Source organism: Arvicanthis niloticus, chromosome 3 (assembly GCF_011762505.2).
Source record: "Arvicanthis niloticus isolate mArvNil1 chromosome 3, mArvNil1.pat.X, whole genome shotgun sequence".
Lineage (NCBI taxonomy): Eukaryota > Metazoa > Chordata > Mammalia > Rodentia > Muridae > Arvicanthis > Arvicanthis niloticus.
Genome location: NC_047660.1, coordinates 120,160,727 through 120,181,069, shown reverse-complemented (window position 1 = coordinate 120,181,069; position 20,343 = coordinate 120,160,727). Strand labels below are relative to the sequence as shown.

Here is a 20,343-nt window from a genome sequence, read left to right as displayed (position 1 = left end):
AACTGGCTCATGAGATATCCCCACAGAAAACAAGTTCATTGAGTTTCCTGGTAGGCAAGGAAAAGCTCAAGTGTCTGGGCGGACTCTCACCCATTACCTGGGTCATTCCCCACTGACCGCATCAAAAGTTATTTCCTTAGGCGAGACCTGAGGTATTTCCAGCTTCTCTTTCAGCTTGTCTCTATGAAAGGCAGCAGCAGGAGTTCATGCTTTGAACCCCAAATTTACCCCACTTTCCTACCTTTGGATGAAAACTGCTTATTCTTTGTCACTCTGAGTCAGTGGAAATTTCTGGACCCTTTCCACAGAATCCCCCTACCCTCCAGCTTCCTTTTTGCTAACTATTCTGACTTATTTCTGCTTTTTAAACATTAAGTGAATAAGGTCACAAAGAACCTGCTCTTGGTCCTTAGGAGTTGACTGTTGCCTCCCTTGAGGAGGGGAGAAATGTACAGGTCACCTGGCAAACAGCTTAGCTTAACTGACAGCCTAATCCAGAGACCCGGGGTTTCTCCTCCATCACAGTGGAGAGGGGATGAGATCAAGAACACCTCCTGCTGCCAGTGTCCCACAGTAGAGTGCAAATGCACCTGCCACTTTCACAGACCACACATAATGCAAAACTGGAGTAGTGTCCAATTGCTAGATCAAGATGACTGACCCAGAGGAGTTCATCACAGAGGCCTGTTTTGCTCAAAGAGTACATTGCCATGGTTCACCTGCAGCCAGGCCCTGCTAGCCAGGACTTGTGCAGTCTCAGCCTGGCAAATGCCATTCTTGTGGAGACAGCACAGAGAAATGACCAGACTTCATAATGGACCTTCCGTGCCCACTGACAGGTGGCATATGGTACTTTTATTTATTTACATCTCACTATCCTAGCACATGGTCACTTTGATATCAAAGATATAGACATTAATACTACTCCTTGGAGAAGGACATGCACCCAGCAAAAGTCAGGTGGAGCACATACAGCAATAATAAAATCCATCTTCATTCTAACCTTGCAAATTATCTCATTCACAGCCTAATTTGCTTGTGTCAAGTCTATGTAAGCTATTGGGTTTTTCCATCCAGATTGTTGGAATAGTGGCTTTCTTCTGTTTTTCCTTCTCCTTCTTCTTGTTCTTCTTGTTCTTGTTCTTCTTCTTGTTGTTGTTCTTGTTGTTGTTCTTGTTCTTCTTGTTGTTCTTCTTGTTCTTCTTCTTGTTCTTGTTCTTCTTGTTCTTGTTCGTCTTCTTGTTCTTCTTGTTCTTCTTGTTGTTGTTGTTGTTGTTCTTCTTCTTCTTCTTCTTCTTCTTCTTCTTCTTCTTCTTCTTCTTCTTCTTCTTCTCCTTCTTCTTTTTCTTCTTCACACCACACCATTCACTTTCCACCTCCCATCCCTTCTTTACTTAGCACCCAAGTCTTCATTGCCAGGTTTTCCTATGTGTGCTCCCTGCCTGCCCTCCAAAGGCTTCCTCTTATGCTAAAGAGAAGTAGAGATATTCTTGCCAGCTTGCCACCTCCTGTGTCCTCTGCTGGGTCAGCCTCAAGTCCTCTTGGTGAAACAAAGAAAGAAAGAAAGAAAGAAAGAAAGAAAGAAAGAAAGAAAGAAAGAAAGAAAGAAAGAAAGAGAGGGAAGGATGGAGGGAGGGAGAGAGAAAAGCACCTTATTTCTGTGCCCCCACTTTATCTCTCTCCCTCATTCTCTCACTCTGGCTCACACTGTGTCTGTGTCTGTGCGTGTGTGTATGATGTGTGTTCTGTATTTGTCTTTGCCTTGACCTCAGTGGGTAAGGGATTTAGTTCTTTGCTTGATCACATGAGCATCTTTTGCAGGGTACCATTCACATCCGTTGAGCTGGCTTGTTCCACCTCCCCCATTTCTCCTCCACATTTCCCTTCTTTTCCTAAAGTATACTACTTCTTATAACTCTTGGGACCATCCTCCCACCAGGAGAAGCCTGGTTCAGATAAACATTCCTAGGCACTTCTCCCAGCATTGAACTCATCCTCATCACTGTGCACCTCCAACCCTGGGTTCCCATATACCATGTACTTCAGAGGAAAAGCCTGGAGTTGCCATACAATGACACCCTTAGATCACTCTCAGTAAAAACTTATATGATCCAGGACTTGTTCCTTATGTTCCAAACTACCTTCCTGGACTCATATGAAAACTCTACTCTGGACTCCTCTCAAACCACCCTATCTTCTTGGATGAATCAGGCAAAAGACCATGTACCATATGACTCACACAGTAATCTAACAATAAGGAATCTTGCCATTGGCCCAGCTCAAGACCCCAGTACACTCAGGTATGTACTTGCTTCCACCCAGAAGGGTTGTGACTTTTGGTTCTCATGATGTTTGCATGCCTTTGCTTGTGCCTAATCCAGCGTCTTGGGGACAAAAGATGCTAACCTACAAATTGCCAGGCTTCTTCTTCCAAAAGACAGACAAAGCCAACCACTTTGAACCATGAAAGAACATGTCTTGAGGGAAGCCTATTGATATAGACACCAAGGAGCCTGGGCTCAGAGAACTACAGAGTGAAAAGACCAGTCATCTAAGAAGAGCACCTCATGCCAGCCCTCTCACTTTATAGAGCAAGATAGAGAAACCCAGAGAGTTAAGCACATTGCATGCCTTTCCAGGGCTGTGAAAAGATACCTGAGCAAGTCAGCACAGGAAGAAAGAGTTATTTTGGTTCAGTTTCACAAGATTTAATCCACAGTTGCTTGGCCTGGTCACCTTGGACCTGTGGAGATGGTGCATCCCATAGCAGTAGTGAAGGGCAGTGGGAAGCAAAGAGAAATAGGAGAAGTTGCCAGGGTCACACATCCCCATGGGCACTTCCCAGTGATTCAATCTACTTTCTCTAGACTCCACCTGCTAAAGGTCCCGCCACCTTCCAGGCTGGCTACCAAGCCTTTAGCGTGTGACCTTTTGGAGGACATTTCAAATCTAAACTAAAACAGCTTGTTGGTGAATGAGTGATAATCCTCCTGATTGCCAAGCCCCTTTATAGCTAAGCATGGGAAAAGAAAAACATTTTTTAATTAAAAATTGAGGAAATAACAAGCCACATGAAAATATCTGAGACATTCTAATTTTGAGTCACATGATAAGCAATGGCAACTTTCCCCACTGTTGTGAGAGTTTATTTACCTTAGATGCTATAGGAACCAGTAGAGATAACATCCAGTGGCTCTCTCCAGGACCAAGCACAGCCCATCTGCTTGATTTTGGATGTGTCTCCTAATAGACATGCTGCCACCCAGGAGAGTGACATTGCTGATCTATGCATGGTATATCCAGGATATCTGACTCTTGCTCACTGGTGTATCTAGAGGTGTTTATGCTCACATATGCTATTTGTGGCCCAAACTGCACCCTAGGAACATCTGGGGGCTTATTGTCAGGAGTCATGTTTGCATTATAGTGCTGGTAACTTCTCTCTCTCTCTCTCTCTCTCTCTCTCTCTCTCTCTCTCTCTCTCTCTGCCTCCCTCAATCCCTCCTTCCTTCCCTCCCTCTCTCCCTCCCTCCCTTCCTTTTTTTCCAATTCAATATCCTGGTGACAGACCCCAGTTTTGTCAGTTGACACTAATTAGTGGTTATGTTCCAAGATTTCTCTTAGAATCTATTACCAAGTTCTTCTGTAGGTATGTACATAAATAGGCATGTAGAAAAATGTGAGAACAGCCAGAGTTAGAGTCGAAACATTGTCCTGTGGTAAAAGTGCAGAAGTTGGTGTCAGAAGTTTAGAGTTTGATTTCCTGCTCAGCCAACAACTCCTCGTGTGATAAATACACTGATGTCCCTGTCCCTGTGGGCAGGAAGAACTGTCCAAACAACTCTGGAGCAGGGGGATCTGTTTATTTTGCAATTAGCTAAAGGTAAAGGGTCTTGTCTGAAACACTTAGTCAGGATTCTAGACTTGACACTCATTCCACCAACTGTAAGTGCCTTTAAACAAAGCTGCTACCACTGCCTTTTAAGGACATCCTAAGACTTTTATTCCGAACAGACACAGTCGTTCTACTGCAAAGGAACCTGAAACAACTTCCCATTTGCCTAAGAGCTGTCATTGCTAGGAGCTGGCTGAGTGTCACTCTCAGAATGACTGAGAACAGTTAACTTCAGCCACCCCCACTTCCTGCACTATTCAGGATTTAGCATAATTCACCAGAGTGTCACTGTTAAATGATGGAAGGACATGGGGCGAATTTTCATTTCTCAGGCTTTGCTGTGGGTAACGTTTTGGTTTTTTTGTTTTTTTGTTTTGTTTTTTGTTTTTTTTTTTAAGTGTGACTGTATTGAATTTCCCTGACCTGAGCAAATTGGTCATATTAACAGGAATAATAGTAGCAACAGTGATAGAAATAATGCCACAGAACAATGCCAAGGTCTTTCACAACTTTGCACATTTCAAGAACAGTGGTTTGAGAACCAGTTCCGAGATAATATACTTTTAGTTCATTTCATGTCAATCTAAACTTTAGGGCAGATCAACTATAGAGTCCATATTCACTTTAAAATCAAACATACTTTGATTTGCATAAATGTGATCGCCTATATTAAATCTTGAGTATGAGTGCATTGATTCACCAAAAGGTGATCTGTAATGGAACCAAGACCTCCATCATTGACAAGGACTGGGTGAAAAGTTGTGTTGCAGCAGGGAGCTGGCTGGCTCATCCTTCCACATGGCATGGGTGTGTCTGCCCTTCCTTGGGGAGGACAGAAAAGCATGGTTATAGAAGGCTGGGTATAACAATCCTAACTCTGAGTCAATTTGCCTGGCCATGGATTTTTCAGGCAATTAAGGAAATGGACTTGAAAATTAACTCACCAAGATGTTCGTTGGGTTCCCAGCAGGGTCCATTGCCTCTCCCCTTTCTTGAGAATGATGTATCATTGGTTCCTCAATAGGATTGGCATGGTCCAGTTCTCCCTTCCCAATGGAGTCAACAAGGGTTTCCAAGAGAAGAGATGGGAGGCCTGGGTCATCTATTTCTAATCAAATGTATAATTTAGAAAACGATTCTGAGACGAAGGAACCATAACTAAGGGGAGCGGGGTAGGCAAAAGAAAGACGGCTTAAGAAATCATAGCTCAGGAGGTCAGAAGAATTTTCCTAGAGGCAGAATTACTTAGGTCCCCAAGGACAAGAAATACCTTATTAATTCTTTTATTTCTTAAAACAGCACAAAGGGTTTATTGGACCGAGGTTATAACAACGTAGTTTGATCTATTTGAGAAAAAGAGCATTTTTACGCTCTTCTACCTCACTTTTAAGGTTAACATAGTTTCTGAAAAATTCCAAGAAAAGGTAGTTTCAAGTGTCATGAGATGGTAGACCACCATGATTTTGAATTTGTTTCCTATGGAATAATTTTATATTTATATTATATTTGAAAAAATATAATAATTACTTTGCTACATTAGCTGATAGGATTTCTAGTGATTCACATTAGGTTGCTAGGTTTATTATAAGGCCTAGTATATAAATCTAATTCCCATTAATTTTAAAAAAATGTATCTCAAGTGTCAGTCATGATGCCTGAAACTGAGTTCAACAGTTGGATTCTCTGAAGAGCAGTACTATTTATTAAACAGTAGTAAAAAATCAAGCAAAAAACAATACTGTATTTGGCTCTTACTATAAAAACTTAATAGAATCAGAAAAAAAAGCTTAATATCATAAACACCATAAACTGTGGCAACCCATTAGAAGGAATACATTTTATACATGATATCATGTGTATTGACATGTGTATGAAATATATACATGTGTATCTCTCCATGTGTTTATATGTAGGAGTGAGCTCCGCAAGTCAATACCCATATTCTGATCGACTGTGTTTTTTAAATGTGGATTTTGACCCTCTGTACTGACTTTATAATCTACTGATGGATCTCAGTTTCAACTGCAACAAACACAATAACTGAAGATATCATTATCTTAAAGATATGGGTTCTCTGCTTGTTTTACAGCCTTGGCGAGTAGAAGGGCTAAACCAGGTTTCCTGTCCAATGGTTTCCCAGTCTCCAGCACATTCTCTTGTGTTATTTCCTTCTTAAAACTCGCTATCACCAGCTGAAATGATCCGGCTTTCTGTCTTGATTCTTATCTGACCATTCTACTAGGAAATAATGTCCTTGACAACATCTTCTCTCACTCATCCCCGGATGTTTCTCCCTGCAGAGCTCGGCGTTTAGTAGATGCTCAACAAAATCCATGTTTTTAATGAATGAATGCTCTAAACTGGATGCTGCTTTCCACTGAGTTGTAGGTTCAATTAAGGAGTGAGAGGGAGCCATTGCTAAAAAATGAGGACATGCCTTTAAGAGTGAGGAGACAAAATTTAAAAAAAAAAAAAAAAAAAGACAGAAGTTACCACAAAGCCAGAAGTAGAAACTAGGTGCTTGGGCCTGGATGCCTCAGGATATGTCTTCTCATCTTCTCATACAGTTAACTAATATAATGGAAGTAGGCTGGGCCACCCTAAATGGCCTTTGCCCTAAATGTCAACTGCCCTAATTTTGAGGGGCTGGGGCCTCCATGTATCCGAAGTCACATTATTTCTGCCAAGACTGTCCACCGATGACACCAAAAGGAAAACATATATCGATGTGTGCTGAAAATTCAAAATTGCACTTCCTTCTAAGTCATGAGTAACTGAAGAGCAAGAGGAAACAGGTTCTGTGTTTGCAACCTGTATCCTTGCCAGAGTCTGACAGAGACACACAAAACTAAGTCAACTGGTAATTAAGCCAGGACCTCGTTAAAGAGGGGTTTTTGTTTAGTCAAAAACAAATTTGAAAGTTTCTTAGAAATTAAACTCTAGGAGTTTATGTGACAGGAAAGGGGAATTACAGAAAGGTTGGAGGGAATTTCTCACTTCAAGTTCCAGGGGAAACTCCAGATTCTGAAACATGGCCTGTTTTCGAAAGCTCACTGGTAACTTACTCCAACATCAGAACTGCAACTGGACACTTGAGAATGTCTCAAACTTAACCGACAAGAGGTTTAGAGGTTCCTTGTGGAAAGTGTCCCACGGGAGTTTCTCTCTTTAACTAGAGCACGCCTAACGTGTTCTCTGCCAATCGGAGCCTACAGTAAACAGATGAGTCTGACCATTGGAGAGCTGCTTGAGAACGAAGACTGATTCTAGAAGGGGCAGATACTCTTGGTTTTGAAGAGTATCACTAGGGAAGCTGGCCAGAGCTTAGGAGCAGTGGACTTTCTCTTTCTTTTCTTTTTTGTTTGTTTGTTTGTTTGTTTGTTTTGTTTTGTTTCGAGACAGGGTAGTCCTGGCTGTCCTGGAACTCACTCTGTAGACCAGGCTAGCTTCGAACTCAGAAATCCGCCTGCCTCTGCCTCCCAAGTGCTGGGATTAAAGGCGTGCGCCACCACTGCCCGGCTTAAAACTTTTTTTTTTCCCCATGAGACGCCACACGGGAGACCGCATGGGATTCGAACTCGGAAAGTTGGGCACGCCCGGACTTTCTGAATCACATGTAGCATGTCACCTGCAGAGGAGTCTCCAGCACTGGAAGGTTTGTCTGGTGACTCTAATGCTTTTGTCTCTTTTAAAGTCAGGAAGGAGACATTGGATTAAAGACACGAAAACATTAAATTCCATTCGCAATGCAAAACATCAGGGTACAAAACTCCCATGAGGGTTTGTTTCTGTTTAATGCACCCTGGGGGTGGGAGTGGAGGCAGGCGTGGGGGTGGGGGCTATGAAACATTAAAGCACAAGCCAGGAGCTTTAATGAAGTTAACCTGGTGAAGCCAGGGAGCTTTGCCCGAAGTGCACCTGAAAGCACTTTGATTATGGCATCAGCTTCAAAAGAAACCATTCCTGGTGTCTGAGCTCTGCTGCTCTGAGAAACAGAATTACACCTTTATATTCAGGCTAATTCCACTGCCTTGCTGAGGGCTGCAAGCATTGTACAGGGGTGGGGGTGGGGGAGAGAGCTCCTTCCTACCTCTCCCCCTCCTCATCACAAATCCAAATGGACAGAAGACGCTCACAAGCATTCTTAGGTTCTAAGAATGTAAGGTCTGAGCAAGTGTCTTTTGGTCCAGAAAAAGATGAGCCCCTGCTTTCTGCTAACAGTGAATGGATTCAGGTTGTACAGATTTGCTTTAAACACATACTGTACACGCACAGATACACACTCATTTGCCTCACACACTCCACACATATGCACACTCTCTCATACACACACACACTCATACACACACTCTCTCATACACACACACTCACACACACACATACACACACTCATACCCACTCACACATACATCACACAAATACACACATTCATATACCCTAACATACAAACCACACACACTCATATACCCTAATGTACATACCACACACACTCACACACACCACACACTTACACATACAAACATACACACTCTCTTTCCCACATACCTACTCACACACTCTCATGCACACATTCACGCACACCACACACTCACACATACCATACAGTCTCTCTCACACACACACGCACACCACACATTCACATATACCACATGTACTCACACCACACACTCACACACACACCACACACACATACCCCCCTCACACGTGCACACACTTCCTTTAGCTTTTAAATTACTATTACACCACCGCTGTCTCCCTTTTCCTTTGATTTTGTAATGCTTTAGTTAATCTCCTTTTTTCCTTTTCCTCTCTGGCTTTTCCTCCCTCCTTAGCATTCCCTTCATTTCCTTTTGCACCTCTTAAGAGTGTAGCGCTTCCCTTTTCCTGTGGTTTCCTTTTTTGGTCACAGCTGCCCCCTAATGGTTTTCAAGGCCATTACTGCTGTGTGCTTTGGCAGAGGAAGAGAGGGAAAGAGCTGGGGAGGGAAAGCTGGAGAAAACCATCAAAGCGCCTTTGCTTTTCACTTGGAATACACTCTCAATACCTATGGAATGTTTCCACAGGCTCCATTACTTACCATGGACAAAAGTCAGGGAGCAGGCTTGAGCTTTCATTAATCATCTTTTCAAGCTATTTGAATTTATTTAAAAAAATATGTGTGTGAGTGTATTTTCTTTTCTAAGTTTAGAAAAGAAATCAGATCACGGTATAGCATAGGTCCTGAGAAAGAGGTTGCTTCTGTATATGTGTACTGGATTCCTGTAGAAAGCCAGCCTGTTCCAAGCCCCCTCCCTCTGTCAGTGTGCTTGTCCGATACTAAGGGTTGATTGGCAGCTCAGTAAACTGTGTAGGAGTAAATATGAAGGAGGAGAGTGAGAACTAATGACTTTGGTGGGTGTGAATTAACCCACCCTGGAGGACCCTCAATAGCAAAAGGTCAACTCCCTGACTCCTGCCTTTCCATCACGACTTTCATGCTCAAATTAGCAGCTCTTGCCACGGTAATGTAACAATCACCTGACATGTAGATGCCTAATTAAGGCACCATAAGTCACAGGCTACAAATTTAAAAACAGTAATACCAAACAACAATGACCAAAAAAAACACTCTTACAATTGGGGGAGGGTGGCAAAAGGGGCCATAGAGTGTGTATGAGTGCAATTTCTGGCAAAATGCTCTCAGGGATGCTGGGGGGTCAAATTCCCAGAGAAAATCAGCCTGTAAATTTAATAGGAGAATGAGAGTTTTCAGCGCCAAACAAGGAAACAAAACCCTTCTGATTGTAACCCTAGCATCTCCTATCACATACTCACTGTGAAGTCACAAGTACATTCAGCTATGTACTGCTCACAGAATAGCCCCATTCATACTTAAGGATAAATATTCATTTCAGTCTATGGAATTGTAAGTTTGTGAGGCGTGAGAACAGGATGAGGAAAGAGCTGTAGACCAAATCCCAAACTAGGTAAGAATAAAAGTCATTTAACCCAATCCCTCATTCAGTAGGTGACTCGCAGACTTCACAAGGACACTCAAGATCTTCTGAGACCCCAAGGTTGCTTCTGTTCTACCTGCTTTCTGCAGTGTCTTCTTGGCCTGGAGCTCCAGCCAGGAACTCACAGAGGATTAGGATAAGCCTGATTTCCCATGAATATTCTGGAAAACTCATTTAAGAAAGCAGAGCAAGGTCACAAGTCATTAGAGAACATGAGCTGTGCCTCTCAACAGACCCCTCCCTGTACTTTTCGTGGCATGCCTTGGCAGTGAGAGATGCTACAGATGCTGAGATGCCCCTGTTGGTGACCAAGTGTGGGAGCCTCAGAGTTCTAAGGATGTGGAGTTTGCTACGTTTCCATGGCAAATGTCCAGCTCCTTATCAAAGGCTGCTCTGTCCGACGTGGTAGGTGGTAAACACAAATCAAATTTAGATTATTAGTAGGATGAAATACAACCTACAACTCAGTCCCTTGGTCACACTAGCCACGTTGTGAACATGAAAAAGCCACATGGTGTGTGATAAAACTTTTACTGGGGAGACGCACAGACAGGTCTACTCACCTACTCACCCCAGATAATGATTTAACAATAGATACAAACTACAGTCACCACCAAAGTCCAACTCGGTGAACCAATGAGCTTTATTGAGGTTACTTAAATTAATTTGGGTGAGGGGTTGCTCAAGGACAGCTGCATCACCAAAGCTCACCCCAGCACGGGTGACAGTTGACAAAGCTGGGAACCTGGAGCTCACTGCAAGCCTGCAGGCAGCTCAACAGGTTGGAGAGTGTCCTTTCCAAGTGACTCTGGTCTAAGCCTCTTCCGGGCAGCTGATCTGGTCTCAGAGTCTTCTTTGCTGCTCAGCTTCCTTCATTCTTAGAGGGACTCTCTCCGGTCTTTTGTTTGCTTGGGCAGGAAGGGTTGTAATGAATCTGTTCAGTTTCAGGGTTTTCCTGAAGCTGTTTTGAGTTGTTTACTTTAACATTTAAAGAACTTCCCTGTTGGGCATGGTGGTGCCTACCTTTAGGCTCAACAGATCTCCACTTTCAAAGCCAGCCTGGTCCACAGAGAGTTCCAGGACAGCTGGAATGTTTTAATCTCAGAGGAAACTAATACACAACACCAGGTGAAAAGCATAGGTTCTCCATCATGGTGAGTAGTTACCTTACAAGGGACTCCTTTAGAGGAAGGGGTTGGTGGGCTGAGTCTTTTTAATGTTCCAAAGCTCCAAATGTACATAAAGTTACATAAAGGAGGGAACTAGGAGAGCAGAGAAAACAGGAAGACTTAAGTTTTTCTTACCAAGGGATGTTTGAATACATTTTGCATTTGGTTGCCTCTTGTATTTTATGTACAAGGGTTCCTCCTATCAAATTTCAGTCTAAGGCTGAGTAAGACCTGAGACACACACATACACACAATTTGGAACAGAGAAGATTCCAATACTTCATGAAAATCTGCAAGGATTCTAGGAACCCACCAGATACAATACCAAAAAGAAACAATTAAGTGGTGTTCTCAAGTATGTTAAGGAAAAACAAGTAAGTATTTTCGAAGTATGTTGGGGGTGGGGCAGATGGGGGGAGGAGACTCCTATTGATCAGAACCTGGACTTCAACATCAAACAAGAGAGAGAATACAAAATGAGGATCTTTTACATTTTAACCAAAGGTTTGCTTCTGAGACGGATGCAGCTAAACATTAACTGGGACAGAGCAGTAAATTACAGATTAAGATGTAATTATGCCTCCTATCTCTCCCTTTCAGGGTGAGAGCTTGTCGAAGCGAGGGCTCTGATAAGGGAACACCATGTGACAGGCAGTGTCTATTGTGAAAGCATGAAAACTTCTGGAGCTTTGAGATCCTGTGTTCCCAGGAGACAGAACCCCAGGGCCTGTCTGGTTTTCATACCCCCTGCATATTCACGCATCTATGAACATTTAATACAATTTGATGAACACAAATGGAAAAGCATACCTGAAGAAGCTGCTAGCAGCTACCACTGATGCTTATATAGAGAGAAAGGCTGACTCCAGCGCCACAAACTCCAATAACTGGTCCTCTGACCATGTTGCTCCAACTCTCCCCGCTACCCCAGGTCAACTTTGAGGTGGTTTCCGAATAGGTTTTGTGGCCCAGTGCTTCTCAAAGTCACAAGATTAAGCTAGGAGGAACTCCACCATTATGGCACTCTGGTGGATATATTCTTGGTGAGGCTCTCCCGAAATCTGAAACATCAGACCCCACCCGAAAAGTGTTCACAGAGAAAGTGTGAAGGGAATACTTTGCCAAATATCCTTCAATAGAAGATACATTGAAGGCTGTACAGTAAATGGCATATGTCAAAATTATTGTTCAATTGGTCTGTGGGTCAGAATCATCTAAAACATGAGTGGGAAAAATACAGATACCCAGAAGTCATCTCAGATTATGAAACTCTACCCACAAGAGGCTTGTGCCCCAAGACCTGGACTTTAACTCCTGCTCTACCCCCATCCCCATGATTCCAATGCCCTTCAAGTTTTGGACTGCTCAGGATATCCTGACTTTCCATAGGAAGTGTCTGAGGGCAGCTTTCTTTTAGCGTCACCTGGAAACTTTCTCTGTGTTCTCCTAACCCACTCCTCCCCAGCTAAGGACTTTAGGATATGACTATATTATTATTATTATTATTATTATTATTATTATTATTATTATTATTATGTAATTAAGGACAATGATGTGGGCATCCCAGCTGAGTGAGAGGTAAGTTCAGGAATCCTTGCTTCACTAGCAAGGGTTAGTTAGGGGCCAGTTCAGTATTTCCGGTCATAAAACCATTGTTACAGAAAATTTCCTGGTCTTTTCATAAACAAGGGTCAGAGATGGGGACACACGTGGCAGTGGCTCTTCAACCACCTTACCTCTGGTTTGGCTCTTAAAACCAAACGCATGGCAGCAGACCCCTCAGATTCCACTCTAGATTAAAAACAATTGACAGGTCTGAGCCAGCCCCAACCTAGAAACTTTCCCTAAAGAATCTATAGGACTTTGTGTTCTGGTCTAAAGAGTCCTTGAAAGTCCTAGGTGAAAGCAATTCTAAGCGCTCCAGAAGGCCAGTGAGATATTGTTCAGAGTGGACTGGAATATTCGGTAGCCTGATTCTGAATTTCCCCTGGTCTGCTGAAGTCCTTTGAGAAGACAGGAGCTCCCTAGCACATATAGAGGCCTTTGGTGGCATGGGCATTATTTATTGAGTGCTGCCCCCTAGAGGATTGGGAAAGCTCTGGATGCTTTGAGTCCCCAGGGGCCATCTGCAGAACAGGAAGCCCTCACTCCAGTGGACTGCAGTGAAGTCTTGCTTTCAGAGACACAGAGGCTCCCAGAAAGCAAGTTAGCTCCCCCTTTAGAACACCTCTGAAAAATACGAAGACCCATAATGCCTGAAGCAGGGTCCAGGAACAGAACACTGAATCTTACTGACTCAGAAGCAGGGAGAGCCCTGGAAGCAGCTAGATGGGAACCCTCAAGTCTGAGGTCCCAGGCCCAGCAGTTCCAGTTGTCATCCTTATGGTTTCCCAATGGTCTCTCTCTCTCTCTCTCTCTCTCTCTCTCTCTCTCTCTCTCTCTCTCTCTCTCTCTCTCAGCTGCTGTGTGCAGCTCTAGTCCAAGCAGGAATGGTTTGGTTTGCCTGGAGAGCAGTGTGGTTGTGACCCTAAGTAACTCTTTCCTTTCAGGCACTGTTATTGCAGATAGCGTTGTTTGTCCTTGGATTAGTGCTTTGCCAACAACCCAAGACAGGATTTAAGCTTAAGGGCCAAAATCCATACTTCCCCTCTTCCTTCATCAAATATTTGGAACTGGGAGATCATTCTTTACAATTGGACTTTAAACCAGGCAAATGTAACTCTGGAGCTTTAGTGATACCGATTTTCTCTAAAGCTTAGAAAAAAGAAACAAGGAAGGGAAAGAAAGTCTAAAGGAAATCAAAACTATCTCCTATGAGTATTTGAGGTGGTGTGTGTGTGTGTGTGTGTGTGTGTGTGTGTGTGTGTGATGCTCTCTGGAAGAACTCAGGGGGCCTCTGACTCCTGCCCATTGCAGCCAGGCAGCTAAGGTTAACCATGTGATATTCAGTATCCGGCCTCTGGACTTCACTGGAAAACCCCTCTGTCTTCATTCAACTAGTTGCAAATCACTTCTGATTCAATTTTGTTTGGGTTTATCTCCATGTAAACAACAGTTAAGTGAGAGTTACAGATTTTTTTCCCCAAACACTGGCTGTGATAAACAAAGCTAATGGCAAGTCCAGATAAGGAGAGAAACTACCCAGATGAACCCATAAGTCCACGCTAAGGGAGAAAAAAAATGGTATAGTCAGATGTGAATGTCCCTTGTCACCCAAACTTGTTTCTTAATCTGCAGACTGCTAGGAAAGGGGTTGAAAAGCTTGCCAGGTGTGCTCTATTCAATCTTGATCATGGTAAAGCAATGATGTCTGGTGAATATGACAGTTGGAGATCACCCAGCCACCCTCAGAAACAAAGACGCAAGTGTTCCCCCAACTGTTAGCTTACAGCGCCTTGAAACAGTTTTCATGTCTCCACTTAAAAATAGGTAACATAATGCTATTTTCTTTCTGTCAACATTGTGACCACATCTCCTTGGGGAAACATGAACAGAAGTAGTTACAGTAGCATTCCAAGAGGCCTTCACGTACCTGTACTATATGCGGAAGCTTGATGGTGTATTGGATGGCCGGGGGACAATTTAATTGCCTGGGGAAATTCTTTACTCAATAAAAATCCGTCCCTCGTTTAAAGATAGCTCCAAGTCAAGGGCGCGAGTTGAAGTAAATGCTAACCCAGACCGCAGAGAAGCCTGTTTGGGACACAATAAAGGATCTGAGAAGTAAACCCAAGAAGTATTTGAGGTTTGGTTCATCGAAGGCTAAGGCTGACTATGTGTCGCCGCCACGCATTGCTGCCTCTGGGAACACAGGGCTGAGCCGCTGACTGGCTGCCTACGCCAAACACGATTCGCCACCCAGCCACCCAACTCCTTCTGTAACGCCATTGCAGGTGGCATTGTGTTGGATTCTGAGTGTGTAGCATCTGAGTCTCGGAATTTAGGGAGAACAAGAATTTCCCGGGCTCCGCGGAGTTTCCCTCCGGCAGGGGCAGCGCGCCCTGAAGGGAGGGCGCTCCTTGTTCCCGGTGTGACACACCCGCAGCCCCGCACCGACGTGCGCGGGGCGGGAGGGAGGTGCCGACTGGGAGAGGGGCAGCACGGTTGCGTGGCACCTTAACTTTGATCGCGCGGCCGCGGGGTTGCGAGCCACCGCCGCCCCGCCCGAGCTGGGTGCTGCGGTCCTCGGCTCTGCGCCGCGCGTCTCCGCGGCTGCCTCTTTAATCAGGAACACAGAAGGGGCGGGCCCTGAGCGGGCGCGTAATCGGATCGCTCTGCCGCGGCTCTGACATCCACATGCTGCTCGGCCTGAAAAGGCGAGGGGGGAGCCGGAGGGGAGACAGAGGAGGCGAGCGAGGCACCAGCCCGCAGCCCGCCCCCGGCACATCCTCAGAAGCACAGACACTCAGCCCGGCGCTGGGCGAGGTGGAGGTGAGGGCGGGCGCCAGCGAACTCGGAGAGCCGCTCGCACACTCGCGGGCGATCCCAGCAGCCGCCGCACCCGCAGCAGCACCAGCAGCACCGGCCGCAGCAGCTTCCTGCCTCGCACTCTCCTCCAGAGACTGGCCAAGCGGGTGTAGCCGCCGGGGGAGGCTCCCGCTTAGGGGAACCCAGAGAGGACAAGAGCCGGGCGCCTGACTGCCTTCCACTCCGCCTGTCCAGCGGTCCGTGCCTCTGCCCGCGTGTGTGTCCCGGGTGCCGGGGGACCTGTGTCAGTTTGCGCTTCTGAGATCACACAGCTGCCTAGGGGCCGTGTGATGCCCAGGGCGATTGTTGGTTTTGATTTTTATTATTATTACTATTATTTTGCGCTTAGCTTTCGGGAAACCCTCGTGATGTTGTAGGATAAAGGAAATGACACTTTGAGGAACTGGAGAGAACACACGCGTTTGGGTTTGAAGAGGAAACCGGTCTCCGCTTCCCCAGCTTGCTCCCTCTTTGCTGATTTCAGGAGCTATCTCCTAGTAAGGTGGAGATATTCCAGCAAGAATAAAGGTGAAGACAGACAGACCGACCGCCAGGACCCAGGAGGAAAACGCTGATAGTTAGAGACCTTTACAGAAGACACCACAAGGAAAAAAATTAGAGAGGAAAAACACAAAGACATAATTATACGAGATCCCACAAACCTAGCCCCGGAGAGAGCCTCTCTGTCAAAAATGGATATGTTTCCTCTTACCTGGGTTTTCTTAGCTCTGTACTTTTCAGGACACAAAGTGAGAAGCCAGCAAGGTAAGCCCTTCAAAGTTTTTCTATTCATTTTTACATAGTTCCCTCTTTAAAGGCGATTGCTAATGCAGAGAAGCCACTCAGAACCGCTGAGGAGGAGGTTCTCTCAATACTCAGTAATGTAAAGGGAGATCTCAGCGGCCTTCTTTACACCATCAGGGCTGCTAAATCCAACTTTTCTCTCTTACTAAGGGTGTGTGTGTGTGTGTGTGTGTGTGTGTGTGTGTGTGTGTTTTGTAACAGAATTTGGCGGTGTTCAGATGTCACATATGGACTGAATCAAAGGTTTAAAAATACTACAAAGCCTTTGCATTACAGTTTTTGAGGATTTTTTTTTCTCTCTGTCTTGAAGCAGAACACATCTCCCTTGAGTTTCTTCAACCTAGCCAGTGAAATATAAATCATTTGCATTCCCTCCACTTAGCTACATTGAGCAATGTTAGCTGAAGGGCTTGGGAAAACAGCAAGAGTCTAGCTTTGGTTTTCAGATGTGTGGATTCTTTGCAGAATGGGTGGATACATCTCAGAACCAGAGAGCTGAAGCTAGTGGAGCAAGCTAGCTTGTGGCCATCATGGGAGCTTTTCCATGGCCAGTTGATAGTCCCCACTCTGTCCCGAATCGGTGTGTTTTCTGGGACAGCAAATCATGTTCTTTAAATTTTCTTCTTAAAAGATAAAACAAACCCTCGGCAGGGCAGTCTCTTCTCTTGTGAAGTGGTTAGAAACTTTTGAGTGGAATTTGTTCTCAAGCACTGCCAAAAAGGGTGTGTGGACACAGGCTGCAGAGATAAGCACAGCGGGGCCTAGGAGAGGCCGGGCCAGCTCCTGTGGAGTGCAACAAGGGTTACCTCTCTGAAAACAGGTCTCTGGTCTCTGGGAATGCGGCTCTTCCACCCTGGGACTGCTTCTGGTGGTGCTTCCCTCCGCTCTAAGACGGTGTCTGAAACCTGAAAAAAAACTCTTAGCGTTTGCTCCTACAGGTGACTGGGGATGGGATACCATCTACCAAGGAAATGGGAGAAGGAGGGAGGAAAGACAGAGACAAAAACTCGGAGAAGTGCTATTACCTCGAGGCACTTGGCGGAGACAGCTAGCCGCAGCGGTGGGTCTCACAGCCACCCTGGCGCCCCCGCACCATTCTTAGCGGGTCCTGAGGCGAAAGCTTAGCGGCTACCAAGCTTCTTGTCCCTTTCCCAACACACACCTACAGTCACTTTACGTGGGACATGGATGGGTTTTATTTGTTTATTGCTATCTTTGGGGGGTTGGCAGAGTGAGAAATGCCGTTGAGACCCCAATCAAAGCCTTTGCACCTCCCTCTCTGCGGTAACTGGTCCTACAGGCAACTGCAAAGCATGAGCCAAGGAAGGGTTGGGTGCAGGTCCGTCCTGGTGAAATTTTCTGGGCCTAGAATTCCATCTTGCCTTAATTCTGAATTCCCAGCTTGAATAGAAATTGAATTACCTCCCACGGACCTGAATGCTGCGTAAATTATGTATGTGTGTGGTTTGTTGTGTATGTGTATATGTATGTGTATGTGTGTGTGTGTGTGTGTGTGTGCGCGCGCGCGCGCGTTTCTTGAAAATGCCCATGGTATATTATGTATTCAAGACCGGACTCCGGTAGGCCCCGGTGTGCGAGTGCGCGCACACTGGCACATATCACACACGCGCGCGCGTACACACACACACACACACACAACTTCAGGTTCCCTGTGATGTGCGAAGCGGAAGGGATTGTGAAGACTCGGGGACCATCTCCTTTCCCAGATGTTCGCACATCTGTCCCTGAGCGCTGCGTGGAGCATGTGTACGTGTGTATACGACACCCGCTCGGACCCACTCCTGCTCTGCCACCTGCCTCCCGCGCTCTCTGCAGAGCCCCCTCCCAATCTCTGGTCTCGCTGCGTCACTTCCAGAGAAGCTCAAAAGCGCGGGGTGCTAAGCGTATCACCCACTAAGCCCCGCGGGCAGCCTCGAACCGGGGGTGGGACCCGCCCAGAGTAGATATTATCTAGCTGCCCGAAAAGGTGATCAATCGCCGGTCATGGTTTCAGTCGAGTAACTGATTGGTACCGGAAGACCTAGCCCGGGTGGCTAAAGGCGAGGCCAAGCTAGACCTCTGACTCACCCTATGTGCGCCCGCCAGGAGGTGGGCTGGCCCTGGCACTACGGCGGCGGCGGGAGCCTATTCCGAGAAGGAAGCCGGGAAAGGCGGGCACACATGGGGGCAACTGAGCAAATACCCGGCCGGTTCGTGGTAGCTGGAAGGCCCTGTGGGCACCATGCATCGGGCTCTCAGGAGCATACCCTCCCGCCGGGGGTCTGGTGGAGTCTGGGCAGCTGGGCTGAGCCGGCTCGGAGCGCCCCCTCCTACTCCCAGCGCTGTGCTAGGCGCTGCAAGCTCGCCGCAGCCCCTGGAGAACTAGCATGTAGAAGTTGGGGGCCTAACGCCGAAAGATTCTCTTGCTAGCCTGGCCGGGAGGCAGGAAGCCGGAGTGGGATTGCAGCACCGAGGGCGGGGAGAGGCGGGAAGCAGCCAGGCAGCCAAAGCCGCAGGAATGCGCGCAACTCTCACAGCCTGAGCGCACAAACAGGTGAAGAGCACGCCGCGCGGGCATCCACGTGGCCGAGACGTGGGCGCCCCCCAGCGCTCTCACCCCCATCCCCCAGCGCCGTCCCTACCGCCGCATCGATTTGTTTGGGCTACGCAGCAGAAACAGAGCTGAGCAATCCATAAACATTCTATTAGGCAAAAATATTCCCAGCAAAAGCAGAACCGAGGCTATAAGCCTCTGCTAAGTTGGCCGCCTAAGATTCCTCCAGACCGGTCCCCTCCTCTCCAAGACTAAGGACACCCCTGGATAGAAGCCTGCGGCATTTCCCTGCCGCTGCCCGACGCCAGAAAGTTAGGTCGTGGCTGCGGCTTGTCCTCCAGATCAGCCACTGCAGTCGCCTGCAGGCAGATTGCCGCTCCCCACCCCCACCCCCTCCCGCTTTCCTCGCTGCCCGTGCCCACGTGGGGAAAAATAGTGTCCACGACCAGTGCTTCGGTTTCCCTGATTGATTTCTTTTTAATATCAACACAAGTTAATGGAGGCGAGGCAAGCTGTGATTAAACGGCTGCCCCCACCCCTCCCTCGCCTCGGGCTGCCTGCACCCCTAGTGTGTACCACCAGTCCCTAAGTAGCATCAGCGTGGCAGGCACGAGTGGACCGACTGTCCCAAGGTGGGCGTTGTGTGTGTGAGGGGACGTGGAACGGATTGGGTGACACTCTGGGAATCTCCGGGTGTTGAGGGCACTGGAATCAGCTTTCCAGATCTACGTAGCGGATACTCTCATCTGTGCCGCAGCTTCTGCGGCTTTGGTTGAATTTCAGCAGGAAGGGAAGGGACTGGACGCTCCCGTTTATTGGCGTGGACTCCCTGCTTGGCTCTCTCTGCCTTCCTTCTTTTCAGTTTCTGACAGAGAGGAGAGCCCCCTGGCGCTAATCGTTCCCCCAACAGCACCGAACCACAAAACTGCTCTGCTAGAGTGGATCCGCAGAGGATTGCTTTCTACCTAAGAAATCACTGTCCCTGCTGTGGATTCTTCAGAAGGTGGCAACTCCCAGGCTTAATGTCTCCTCCTCCTCCCCCCAGTCCTTTGAGAGCCATGACTTGGGGCCAGAAAGAAGCCAGACCCCATAACCATCTTCCTTCTTACTCCAGGAGCGCTTTGATCTGTGGTGGTCTTTAACACCATTGCCATGGACACGGGCTGACTCGGTCAATTCAGCTCAGTCTGAGCTAGGTGATCAGATAAAAGGTGTAAATGGGCTGTGGGAGACAGGTCCAGGTTCAAACAAATCCTCTAACAGAAGCAGTGATAGTCCAAGAGCTTGATAATGGAGTTTGTGAGGGTTTTGGACGGTCTCCCCCAAACGTCCGTGCCCATGGATGGGTATAATCATTTACAAGTAAAACAGTATAAACTCCAGGATTCTGAATAGCCTCTTTAGAGCTCTGGGGACTTGTCTCCCGCCCTCATTAAGTAAGTGCCCAGCCACCTTTTC

At 46.5% G+C, this 20,343-nt stretch overlaps 1 protein-coding gene across 7 annotated transcripts in view; it reads left to right on the top strand.

Moving 5' to 3' along the window:
• The first annotated feature begins 15,310 nt into the window (after nucleotides 1-15,310).
• The window catches only part of Nrp2 (neuropilin 2), a 117,292-nt gene continuing 112,259 nt past the window's right edge, over nucleotides 15,311-20,343 (top strand). For 3 of the 7 annotated variants that reach the window (XM_034499090.2, XM_034499089.2, XM_034499092.2), the window contains exon 1: nucleotides 15,313-16,292. In XM_034499090.2, the coding sequence (XP_034354981.1) occupies nucleotides 16,220-16,292 (73 nt within the window). In that variant the 5' untranslated portion in view covers nucleotides 15,313-16,219. Of the gene's footprint in view, nucleotides 16,293-20,343 lie in introns of all 7 variants that reach the window. The other 4 variants (XM_034499088.2, XM_034499091.2, XM_076931805.1 and 1 more) reach the window with 3 other exon arrangements.